This window comes from Silene latifolia, chromosome X, assembly GCF_048544455.1.
Source record: "Silene latifolia isolate original U9 population chromosome X, ASM4854445v1, whole genome shotgun sequence".
Classification (NCBI taxonomy): Eukaryota; Viridiplantae; Streptophyta; class Magnoliopsida; order Caryophyllales; family Caryophyllaceae; genus Silene; species Silene latifolia.
Genome location: NC_133537.1, coordinates 219,463,480 through 219,475,223, shown reverse-complemented (window position 1 = coordinate 219,475,223; position 11,744 = coordinate 219,463,480). Strand labels below are relative to the sequence as shown.

At 38.3% G+C, this 11,744-nt stretch overlaps 1 protein-coding gene and 1 non-coding gene across 2 annotated transcripts; one reads left to right on the top strand and one right to left on the bottom strand.

Annotated features, from left to right (window-relative positions):
• Positions 1–391: 391 nt before the first annotated feature.
• On the bottom strand, positions 392–497 carry LOC141625574 (small nucleolar RNA R71). Its single transcript, XR_012535346.1, has one exon. It is a non-coding gene; the product is annotated as a small nucleolar RNA R71 (small nucleolar RNA).
• Positions 498–1,528: 1,031 nt separating this feature from the next.
• LOC141619355 (uncharacterized) lies at positions 1,529–2,768 on the top strand. Its single transcript, XM_074436379.1, has 3 exons — positions 1,529–1,887; positions 1,978–2,012; positions 2,116–2,768. The coding sequence occupies exons 1-3, from the start codon at positions 1,529–1,531 to the stop codon at positions 2,766–2,768; spliced, it is 1,047 nt and encodes a 348-aa protein (XP_074292480.1).
• Positions 2,769–11,744: the final 8,976 nt, after the last annotated feature.

The following is an 11,744-nucleotide window of genomic DNA, read 5'->3' as shown; positions in this document are numbered from 1 at the left end:
ACCGCAAAATCAACCTACAATGCCTAAATTTTCATCTCATTCCGTACCAACCGAGGAGAACCTACCTAATGGCACTCCAACACCACCCCACTTGACCGGTAATTTCATTTCCAAATCCGCATTCATACAATTAGTCGAACGAAGTCAATTTGGAGGGATACCTAGTGAGGATCCTCATCTACACATGGAGACTTTTTGTGACTATTGTGATGCAATTTCCCAAACGGCGGTAACACAAGATCAAATTCGATGGGTATTATTTCCATTTTCCTTGATTAGAACCGCAAAGCAATGGTTGAAAAACCTAGACAAGGCCACTCTTTGATTTGATTCATGGAAGAAGTTAGCACTTGTCATTTACAAGAAGTTTTACCCTCCGGAGAAAACAAACATTGTAAGAGCCCAAATCACCGGGTTCAGGAAAGAGATGAAGAGTCTCTATATGAGGCATGAGAAAAATTCAAAGATAAATGTCACTCTTGTCCTCATCATGGGTTAACCGAATGGTTTCTAGTCTAACTATTTTGGAATGGGTTGTATGAAGACTCAAGGAATGTGCTCAACATGGGTTCTAATGGAAGATTTACAGAGGTAGATGATAATCAAACTTGGGCTAAGATAGAGGAGATGGCGGTTCACAACTCTCAATATAGTAGGCCAAGAAAAGCTAGTAGGAACATTCGAACAAAACATCCTTTGCAAATGTCTTTAAAATGAGTTATAACTGTCTAGAGAGAGAAACACCTAGAGAGAGAAAGCTTGAATGATCCTTCTGCTTTTCCGTAATGGCGTGAAGCAATCAGATCCTGTCTACTAGTAAAATTCCAAATAAATCAAAAAATAATAATATTCAATCAAGTAATAAATCAAAAAATAATAATAATACGCCAAATAGTAATGAATTGAGTGAAATTGTTTCAGTTGTATGTAATGCTGAGAGTTCATAGGTTGCAGAACTTCGAGCATTTAATTTGGACAACTTGAAGTAATATAGGAAGATAAATATACTGATGATGAGGAATGACAAGAGGTTCGTCATCCTCGCCATAAATCGAATTCATCTGATTCTGGTAAGGCTTCGATTCTGCAGCTTACGGATGATGATGTTAACAGTGAATTGGAATTCTGGTCGACTTCGATTTTCTGTTGTGTTCTTGGGGCGAATCCGCCTAGTTCTGTAGTAGGAGGATTTGTACGAAGGATCTGGAGAACCCTGGCAATTGATAAGGTTACGTTTCAGCCCAATAGGGTTTGTTTAATTAGGTTTAAGTCGGGTAAGGACAAGGAGAAATCACCTAAGACTGGACCTACTTTCTTTGATAATAAACCTTTCATTATCAAGGATTGCACCCCTTACTCAAAATTGGAGAAATTTAAACTATCTATTGTGCCAGTTTGGATCCGTCTTGACAATCTGAACTTTAAGTTTTGGGGGCCTGCTTTGATCAAAATTGTGGGAATGGTTGGCTCTCCTCTTAGATGTGACTGAGCAACTCAGGAGAAGGAATTCCTGGAGTATGCCAGGTACATGGTTGAGGTGACAGTGTGTCAGTCTCTTCCTAAATGCATTGAACTTTTTGATGAGAAGGGGCAATTGCAGAAACAGCATGTGCACTATGAATGGAAGCCTGTCATCCGTAACACTTGCAAAGGGATTGGACATGAAACTGGGTGCTGCAAGAAAAAGGAATCTAGGAAAGTACAGAAGCCTGTGCAGAAAGTATGGGTCCCAAAAGCTGTTGTCCCTGTGACTAAATCTCAGGTACAGGCGACTCAAAAAGAGAATCTAGAGGTCTTGCCTACTCTGGATCCTGCAGCTATAGTGACACCCATGCCATTTCAAGGTTCTGTCCTTTATTCTGTTACTCCTGTTAGATTTTTGAATAGGTTTGCTAGAAGAGAGGAAGGATGTGTTCAGAGTGGACCCACTTTTATGGATGTACTTAACTAATCCATTAAAAAGAGTCTTCTGAACAGCATCAGCATGGGGAAGTTATCACTAAATCCTCATGGTTAGTATTGGTTTTTGGAACGTTCGAGGCCTGAATAAAAGGAATAAGCAAGGAGATGTAAGAAGGCTCTTGCACATGAATAATGTTGGTTTCTTTTGCTTAGTTGAAACTAGGGTTAAATCTAAAAATGATATTATTGTTCATAATAGTTTGGGGAATGGTTGGAAATTTGAAGTGAATAATGATATTAGAGATGGGGGGGGGATCTGGTTTCTCTGGAATCCTTCTCTCTTTAATGTCAATGTAATTCAGAAGGAGGTACAGGTCATGCATTTACATGTTACTCACTTAGAATCTGGTTTTGCTTGGGTATGCTCTATGGTTTATGGGTGTAATAAGGACTTTGATAGAAGAGAACTTTGGAGATATTTAGTTCAAATGAAGGCTAGTTGTATGGATCCTTGGCTTGTCATGGGGGATTTCAATAATGTTTTGCATTTTGATGAGAGAATAGGTTCTAATATCACATCTGCTGAGACAAGAGAGTTCCAGGAATGTATGAAAATGTGTGGTCTTTATGATTTAATTGTGACTGGGGCCTATTATACTTGGAATAATAAGCAGGCTGGTGAATGCAGGGTGTTTAGTAGGATTGATAGGGTTATGGCCAATGACTCTTGGATCCTTACCGACCCTGCTGGCATAGCTAATTTTTTACCTGAGGGATTGTATGATAATAGCCCCTGCATTATCAGCCTATGGGACGATTGTGATAGGAAAAAGAATAGTTTTAAGTATTTCAAACATGTGGGCTAAAGATGAGAAGTTCTTGGGCATTGTTCAACAGACTTGGAATGGTTATGTGAGAGGTTGAAAAATGTTCCAAGTGGTTAAAAAACTCAAAAGTTTAAAATTCCCCCTTAAGAAACTTAATTGGGATGGGTATGGGGATATTCTCAGTGCAGCCAATATTGCTAAAGCTTATCTTGTTGAGGTCCAGACCAAGCTACATATGGATCCAAGGAACTTAATTCTTCAGACTGAAGAAAGGATAGCCTCCACCACTTTTACAGAGTTGGATGAGGCTAAGAACATGTTTTTGGGGCAAAAAGCAATGATAAAATGGATGAGTTGTAATGATGAGAATACCCAGTATTTTCACAGCTCTATTAAAGCTAGGAGAGCACAGAATAAGGTCCTAGCCATTACTGATATGAATGGCAGGCTTTGTTCTGATAATCCGATAATTGAACAAGCATTCATTGATTATTATATCTCGTTGCATGGAAGCTCTGCAACTATGACAAGTGTGAATATAGGGGTGGTTAGAAGGGGCGAAATTATTTCTAATGAATATAGCTTAATTCTATGCCAGGCAGTAACTGAACATGAAATTAAATAAGCTCTTTTTTCTATTTCTAATGAGAAGGCGCCTAGACCTGATGGGTTTTCTTCTTGCTTCTTCAAAGATGCTTTCCCTGTGATTGGAGATGATGTTATTGCAGCTGTGATGGAGTTTTTTGTCAATGGAAAAGTGCTAAAGCAAATTAATTCCACTGTTTTGACCCTCATTCCTAAAAAACAGATTCCTGGATCAGAGATGGATTTCAGGCCTATTGCCTGCTGCAATGTTCTATATAAATGTATCTCAAAAGTCGTTTGTGGCAGGTTGGCTGGGGTTTTAGCTGACATTATCAGTTTCAAACAGAGTGCTTTTATAGATGGCAAGGATATTGTGGATAATATCTTGATTTGTCAAGATCTAGTAAGGCTCTATAATAGGAAAGTTTACACCCCCAGGGTTATGATGATAATTGACCTAAGGAAAGCCTACAATTCTATTGAGTGGACTTTTGTTGAAGATATGTTGTATGCTTTTAAGTTTCCCACCAAGATAATCAATTGGATTATGCAGTGTGTGTCAACACCTTCCTTCACTATTTCCTTTATGGTTCTCAATTTGGATATTTCAAGGGTATGAGGGGACTCAGACAAGGCGATCCCATGTCTCCCTTGTTGTTCACTTTATGCCTTGAATATTTTACCAGAATACTTGATATTGTGACTTTGAAGCCTTCCTTTAGGTTCCACCCTCTGTGTAAGGCAATGAGATTATGTCATCTGGCTTTTGCAGATGACTTACTTATCTTTTGTAGAGCTGACCAGGATTCTGTTAAGGTGATTATGAGGGCTTTTTTGAGTTTTTCTAAAGCATCTGGCCTATATATGAATAAGAAAAAATCTGATATTTACATGAATGGTGTGCTTATCCAAGTTACTCAGGATATTCTTCTAATATCTGGGTTTCAGAAGGGTAATTTCCCTTTTTGATACTTAGGTATCTCTATTTCTTACAAAAGTTTGTCAAATTTGGAATGCAACAAAGTTGTGGAGAAGATGGTTAAGGGGATTAGGAGCTGGGGAGCTAAACATCTCAGTTATACAGGGAGATTGGTTCTAGTTAGCACTGTCTTAATTCAACTGCACAGTTATTGGGCCAGGATTTTTGTGCTGCCTAAAGGAATACTTCACAGAGTTGAGTGCATTTGTAGAGCATATCTCTGGTCTGGCACTCAGGAACATCACAAGGTGCAAGCTGTTTCATGGGACAAATGTTGCTTACCTAAAGAATATGGAGGATTGGGAATTGTCAACTGCCATTTAAGGAATATTGCAATGCTTGGCAAATATACTTGGTGGGTTGCCAGTAAAAAGGACCGTCTTTGGGTAAAGTGGGTACATTACATTTATATCAACCAAGCTAACTGGTGGAGTTATACTCCTTCATCTTCCTCTAGCTGGACCTTGGAGACAGGTCTGCAAGGTAAAGGATAAGTTGTTCACTGGTTTTAAGAGCAATGATTGGCTGGTAAGGCCATACTTAGAGGTTGTGGTGTATAAATGGTTGATTGGTGATCAGGTTAAGAAATAATGGATTCCTATAGTATGGAACAGATTATGCTTACCTAAGGATAACTTCATCTGTTGGATGTATATTCAGCATAGGCTGATGACTAAGAATAGGCTAGCTCGGTTTGGTGTGATTAATGATGATATCTGTTATCTGTGTGGCTTGGCACCTGAAACACATGCTCATTTGTTCTTTGATTGTAACTTCAGTACTAGATGTTTAGTCTAGGTTAAGCAGTGGCTATGTGTTGACTGGCAAGGGGATCTGATTTTATGATGTCAATGGTGTATGTACCTCAAAGTTAATTATTAATGAAAATTTTCACATTCCACGAAAAAAAAGCTAATAGGGGAGGGAGACATGAAGTTAACTCCGTCACACAATTGAGTGCCGATTTGGGTGCCCAACTATTCTCCCATATTGACACAATGAACTTGAAATTTGACAAGGCCATAGCCAAGATGAATGAAGCCTCTCAATCACCCAAGCAACACCAACAAGTCAATGTCATGGTTTCAACATCTTCTATTCCAAATGGAGTATGTGAGAATTCTGGAACTTTGGGACATGATCACGAGAGTGTAGGGGCACAAATAAGCAAGTGAATGCTTTCCAAGCATACAAGAATGACACCACTTACTCCAACTTTTACAATGAAAACACCAAATTTCACCCAAACTTCTCATATAAAAGCCAAAATAATCAAAATCCTCAACCAACATACACCCCACCTCCAATGAGAAATCCCACTCAAAGACCATTTTTCAACCAAAACCAAGGATTCCAAAACCAACCCTCTTACAATCAAACCAATGACCAAGCTTTTGATGTTCAAAAAGCGGTCCTTCAAATGCAAAAGAACCAACAAGACTTCTTCACTCAAATGCAAAGAGATAGACAAGCCAAAGACACTACCATCAATAATATCCTTGCTCATACCAAGATGTTGGAAACACAAATGACCCAATTGGCCTCTCCGAGTTCCCAAAGGTAAAAAGGACAATTTCCTCCTCAAGGTAATCCTCCTACAAGGCATGAAACCATCAATACGATTAAGTTTAGGAGTGGTACCCAATATGAGGGTCCTAAGAAGCTAATTAAAGAGGATGTTATTGAGGAAAGTATCAAGCCAAGAGATGTGATGGAGCCATTGATGAGAAATCCTAGGGTAGTGGAAACAACTACCAATAAATCATTGAAGAAGAGAAATGAAGAGAAGGCCAAAGAGGTTGAAAGAGAACCTATTATGATTAGACTTCCGTTTCCAAGTCGCCAAGCCAAGCCAAAGCTTGATGACCAACTTGGGAAGTTCATGGAGATTCTGAAGAACTTAGAGGTTTTCATCCCATTTACGAAGTTGATCAACCATGTGCCGGCCTAAGCAAAATACATGAAAGACATCCTTACCAAGAAGAAGTCCATTAGGAAGTTGAAAACTATCGCATTCACAGAGTAAAGTAGTGAAATACTTCAAGGAAATTCCCCACCTAAGCTTAAAGATATAGGAAGCTTCTGTATTCCATGTACCATCGGCGACACCACGATCAACAAAGCACTATGTGATCTAGGTGTAAGTGTGAGTGTCATGCCGTACTTGGTATGTGAAAGGCTAGGGGTGGGAGAACTTAAGTGCACTAATATGACTCTACAAATGGCGAACCGAACAAAAAAGAAACAACTTGGGGTATGGGAAGATCTACCCGTGTGAATTGGAAAGTTTTTTATACCGGTGGACTTTTTTTATTGTTGACATGGAGGAAGATTCCAATATACCAATTATTCTAGGATGACCATTCTTACACATCGCCGGAGCGGTGATTGACGTAAAGCATGGGATGCTCACACTTGAAGTTGGTGACGAAACAATCACCTTTAATCTTCATAAGACTATGAGAGCTCCCAACTTGCACGAATCATGCTTTATGGTTGATCATTATAGCCGAGAAGGTGAAAAGAATAAAGTGGAATCCCCATTCAAAGGTCAAGTCAAAGAGGAAAATCCTAACAAGGAGGGCAAAGAAACACCACCCAATTGGAAGAAAGAAGTGGACGATATTGAAGTGGCTCTATTCGAAGAGCATGGGATTTTTCTTAACAAGAATGAGAGCTTGAATGGCTCATCCATCATGATAAATATCAATGAAGGCCTCATTGGCCATGACAACAAGGATGAGGAGTTGCTCTTGCCAAATCATAATCCTCTCAACATGGGGGAAGAAGCAAATGAAGTATATGGTCTATAGGATGATGAGTTTGACGGAGAGGTTAATCCTTACATTGGAAATGCTATGACCCTAGATCAAGGCATTGTAGCCCCTTGTCACCAAAACATTGATTCGGGATCCTACACTAGTGGGATCAACTATGTACCGAGGTCTACACAAGACTTTTACTGTGAAAATGAGCAAGCCTTCGATTACTTCTATACGGCGTTGAGCAACATCAACAACGCCCGTGCTTTGCCCCCTTGACATCTCTCAAAATGAAGGAGAGTTTGGTGGAGTCCTCCCTAAACCCCCATTTGTAAATATGCTTACCTCTTAACATGCATTTAATTTAATTTGTGCATTCCATTGTTTTTGCATTGCATCTTATATGCTTTGTTATAGGAATTTTGTGACATGAGTGTTTGAGTAGGTGTCCTCCACAATAGTGCGTCTACATTATTAAATCTCGTACAAGGAATATGAGGGATGTATTTTATATTTGTCAGTTCATCAACGTACATCGGTAACGCTCGGCTGACTAGAGTTTGACGTTACTGTCGTTTGACGGCGGTGTTCAACTGATTATTTGTATTTGATACAAGTTAATTAATCCCTTATATATATATTTAGTTATGTGAGTAAATTATTTAATATGAGTTTGGAACTCATGATTAATAAATGATATTTTATATTTTTTTTTTTTGAGGTAAAGGTTATAAGTTAATTATATTTGCAAAGATTTGTAAATTAATTAAATTGGGCATTTTAGTACCCATTATACATTGCGATGATGATAAAATATCATTCAACAAGTTAAGTTTATATCGTTTATTAATTTGTCACATAATTGTTATAAGATCAATTTATTATTTAATTATGTAAGATAATTAAACACGAGATTAATAAGCATTTGCGGGACAAGTGTCGAAAACCGAAATAGACCCGTAAAGCCCACTTAACCGGTTATGAGGAGTATTAGGGACTCCATTAGGCTTTTGTCTTTTAGTGCTTGGAAGATGCTAAAAACATAATCATTTCTTGATTTGACAAGACCAAATCATCATAGCTACTCTATACACTACCTAAAAGCATGTGAATAAAATAAGCAAAAAAATCACCCATTAATGCATAGGGGGTGCCAGTTTTTGGGCTATAAAAGAGAGCCATTGTGGCTCAAATTTTTACTCACTTATGACGTATATTTTCCACATGCTCTCTCACTAGAACTCACATAAAAATATAATAGTCTTCATATATTATTACTAGAGTAGTAATACATACTATTATTAAGGATATATTACAATAATTATCTAGTTAGTAATTATAGTAATCTTTATGCTAATCTTGGGTGCCATCTAAAGGAGGTATTCTATTTTGAATACTCGGTTTTAGAAAGACCATCCGGATTTAATTTAAGCTCAAGAATCACAACAGAAGGAGTCTCTTGTGGTGCCCTTATTTACCTCTACCAACAATGTAAGGAAAAATCTTATCTTTCTTATAGATTTTCCACTTTCACTTGCATGCATGTATACTAATGACTACCTAATGAAATTAACAAGTAATTTTAGGTAACATTAGAAAAGTCTAATAAGGGTCATGGATCCTAACAATGAGAGCAAGTGATGGATGTTTTTTAATTGCGTTTGCAATATGTAGTGTATGATGATCAAGTGTGGGGAAGCAATTGCCTAGGCTATCTAAGCCTATGGAGTGCAACCCAATGACGGAAATATAGGAAATGAAGGATCAAAAATAGCTAAAAAGGGATCCCCACGAGTTGACCTTAGCTCGTGGGGTTTGGAGCAAAGAAAAAACGAACTGCACAGCAGCCCGCTCGAGCTGGAACCAGGACGAGCGTCCCAGTACTCAGCCCGCTCGTCCCCAAGACAGATTGGGCGTCCCCAAAGAACATTGCAAAATCCTGAATCAGAATCCGCCCGTCCCCAACTCAAGACGCACGTCTCTTCCTGCTATTTGGACTTAAAACACGGGATTCATCTTTCATTCCTCATTTCTATCTTCCCCATTCACAAACACAAACACATTTCCCTCACTACAACACTCAACCAAATCATCAAAAACCCACAATACTCAACCAAATTCATCAACAATCACTTCAAACATGCTCAAATTCAAATCAAATCACTCCTTTGTCAACATTTAGACCTTCAAACATAAAAATCTTCCTAAATCAATCAAACATTTCTAGGGTTAAGCACAATTTTGAAAACCCCCAAATTGATTGAGAAATTGATTGAAGTTGGAACAAAGAAAGAGCACTCAAGCATATCAAAGGTTTGTTGACATCAATTCAAAGGAAGAATCATCATGCAAGAATAAAGGGAAACACTCAAGCATCAAAATACCAAAATCTATCGAAGAGACAAAAATTTCTAGCATCCAAGGCATTGATGGTGGTGGAACAAGCAAGAGAGCAAGCAAGGGAGCCTATTGAGGCCATTGAGGAGGTTGCCACTACAACACCGGAGGTCGAGCAACAAAGGACTATCTGGAGGTAACTTTCCTTTCTAATGAGCATAGAATTGCATTCGAATCTCTTAGTAAAAAGAAAGTCATTGCCACCAAGTTTGTTTGCCAAGATACTATAGGAAAGTTGGGAGTGCTTGATCAAACTAGAGTATTCTTCGAGTCTATGGGGTTATCTACCTTGTTTGAGATGAATGAATTGACTTACCCCTCCCTTACTTTGGAGTTCATTAGTTCTTTAAGGGAGTATAAGGTAGAGACTCGAAGATATGTTGAGTTTCGGCTTGAGAACCAAAGTTGGCGAATGATTAAGGCTCATTTTGGTAAGGTACTTGGGCTCCGTGACCATTGGGATTTCTTCAAGAAGCCTATAAATTTCGATGCCAAAGCCCTATGGAAGGCGATTCCCGGACGAGAATTGACCACATTTAGGAAGTGCAATGCCTTATATATCCACCATCCAGGTATTCGGTATTGGCATCTGTCCATAGCCAACACCTTAATAGCAAGAAAGGAAGCAAACCATATGACTGAACTTCACCTTGCCTACTTAGAGTCTCACATGAATGCCCATGGGAAGTCCAAGAATGATTATAATATTCTCCAATTGTTGTTGGAGAGGTGGATGGACATCAAAGAGGGAAAGGAAAAGACGGCTTTTATTGTCAATGGTGGCTTGATAACAAAGTTGGCTAAATACTTTAACCCAAACTTCAATGAAAAAAAGCTTACAAGTCGGTTAAAGGTGGTCATATCCTTGATATGAGTACAGTAATTCACAAATTCCATTGGGTGAGACATGATAACTCCACCCCAGAATATGAATGGATAATCAAGGGAGCCGACTCTATAGTCTTGCCATGAAAAATTTACCGGAGTTCCACTCACCGAAAGAACTATCTTATTCCCGTCTCCAAACTTGCCAAGAGAATCATCAACGAACAACAAAATCAAAGTGAAGACCCCTCCTCCATAGTTATATCGCCGTACCCCTTTGCCTTTGAAGAATTCATAACCAATGACCCAAATAATGTTGTGGAAGGCAATGATTACTTGACCAAATTAATGAAGCATATCCATAAGGAGGCTTACAAGGATCTGGTGAATGCTTACTGTGCCCAATATCCACCACTCTTTAACCTTGCTAGGCAAGGAATTCTTAACCCTAAGAGTCCTTTGCTGGATTGGGTGGATAGAAAGGTATTCCTTCCTCAAGTCTCCCAAGATGAAGAAAGGGAAATCCAGGTTGCTAGGAGTGAGGAGCATGTTTATGATGAAAATGGGGAAAGTAGTGAAGCAAGTATGAAGACAATGAGCAAGGTTCAAGTGAAGATAATGATGGTGATGCCTCCGGATCCTTAGAGGAGGATGATGATGATGATATCACAATGAGTGATAGTTGATTGTTGAACAAGGAACAAGGAGGACGACGCAATTAAGGAGTTGATGGCTTCCATGGCATCTCATCTGAAAGATTCATTAACCTCTTATTAGACACTTCTAATAACTTAATAAAAATTACATTAGTCAAAAACTAATCTAGATCTTATGCATGCATAACTAATGAATAAAAGAGAAGAAATCAAATATTCTTACATTGGTGGCCGAAATGGATATACTAATTGGACTCCTTCCAAATTAGTCTTCTTAAGAAAAATCCAAGTGCTCCAAGAGAAAACCCTAGATCCAATGGTAGGATCTACTCCATAAAGGATTGTACCAAGGTAATCCCTCTAAATACATAAACTAATTTTATTACTAGAAATTAGTAAATGTTCCTTTAAAATAACTAATATAATTTTATTACTACTACTATTAATTTGATCTTAATATTAGTATTGAAATGATGTTTTTTTTTCTATCTCTAAACAATTTTGGAGTACATAGTTAAGAGAGATATTAGAAAACATTAGAATAATTGTGTAAATGAGAAAAGCAATTCTCATTTAGAGAAGAGGAGAGAGGGGCCGGGTACCTTGGTTTGCCCAAGGCCAATCCATGCTCATTTTTCCTATCAAATGTTCTTCACAAGAAAAATAGGTTAAGCATGCCTAACCCTAGCTTAATTAGGTTGTCTTAAACATTTAAGACAAAAGCATAATTGTCTCCCACCCATGGAAAACCGGTTTTCATACTTAAAATGGGATTCCATTTTAAGTTTGTATTTTGTCAATTGTATTTAGT

Excerpts from the sequence above, each read along its gene's own strand:
- LOC141619355 (XM_074436379.1), top strand. The coding sequence starts at position 1,529 with ATGGTTGAGGTGACAGTGTGTCAGTCTCTTCCTAAATGCATTGAACTT. Across the intron at positions 1,888-1,977 it reads CCTGTTAGATTTTTGAATAG|CATCAGCATGGGGAAGTTAT; the intron begins GTTTGCTAGAAG and ends TCTTCTGAACAG. Across the intron at positions 2,013-2,115 it reads GTTATCACTAAATCCTCATG|TTGAAACTAGGGTTAAATCT; the intron begins GTTAGTATTGGT and ends TCTTTTGCTTAG.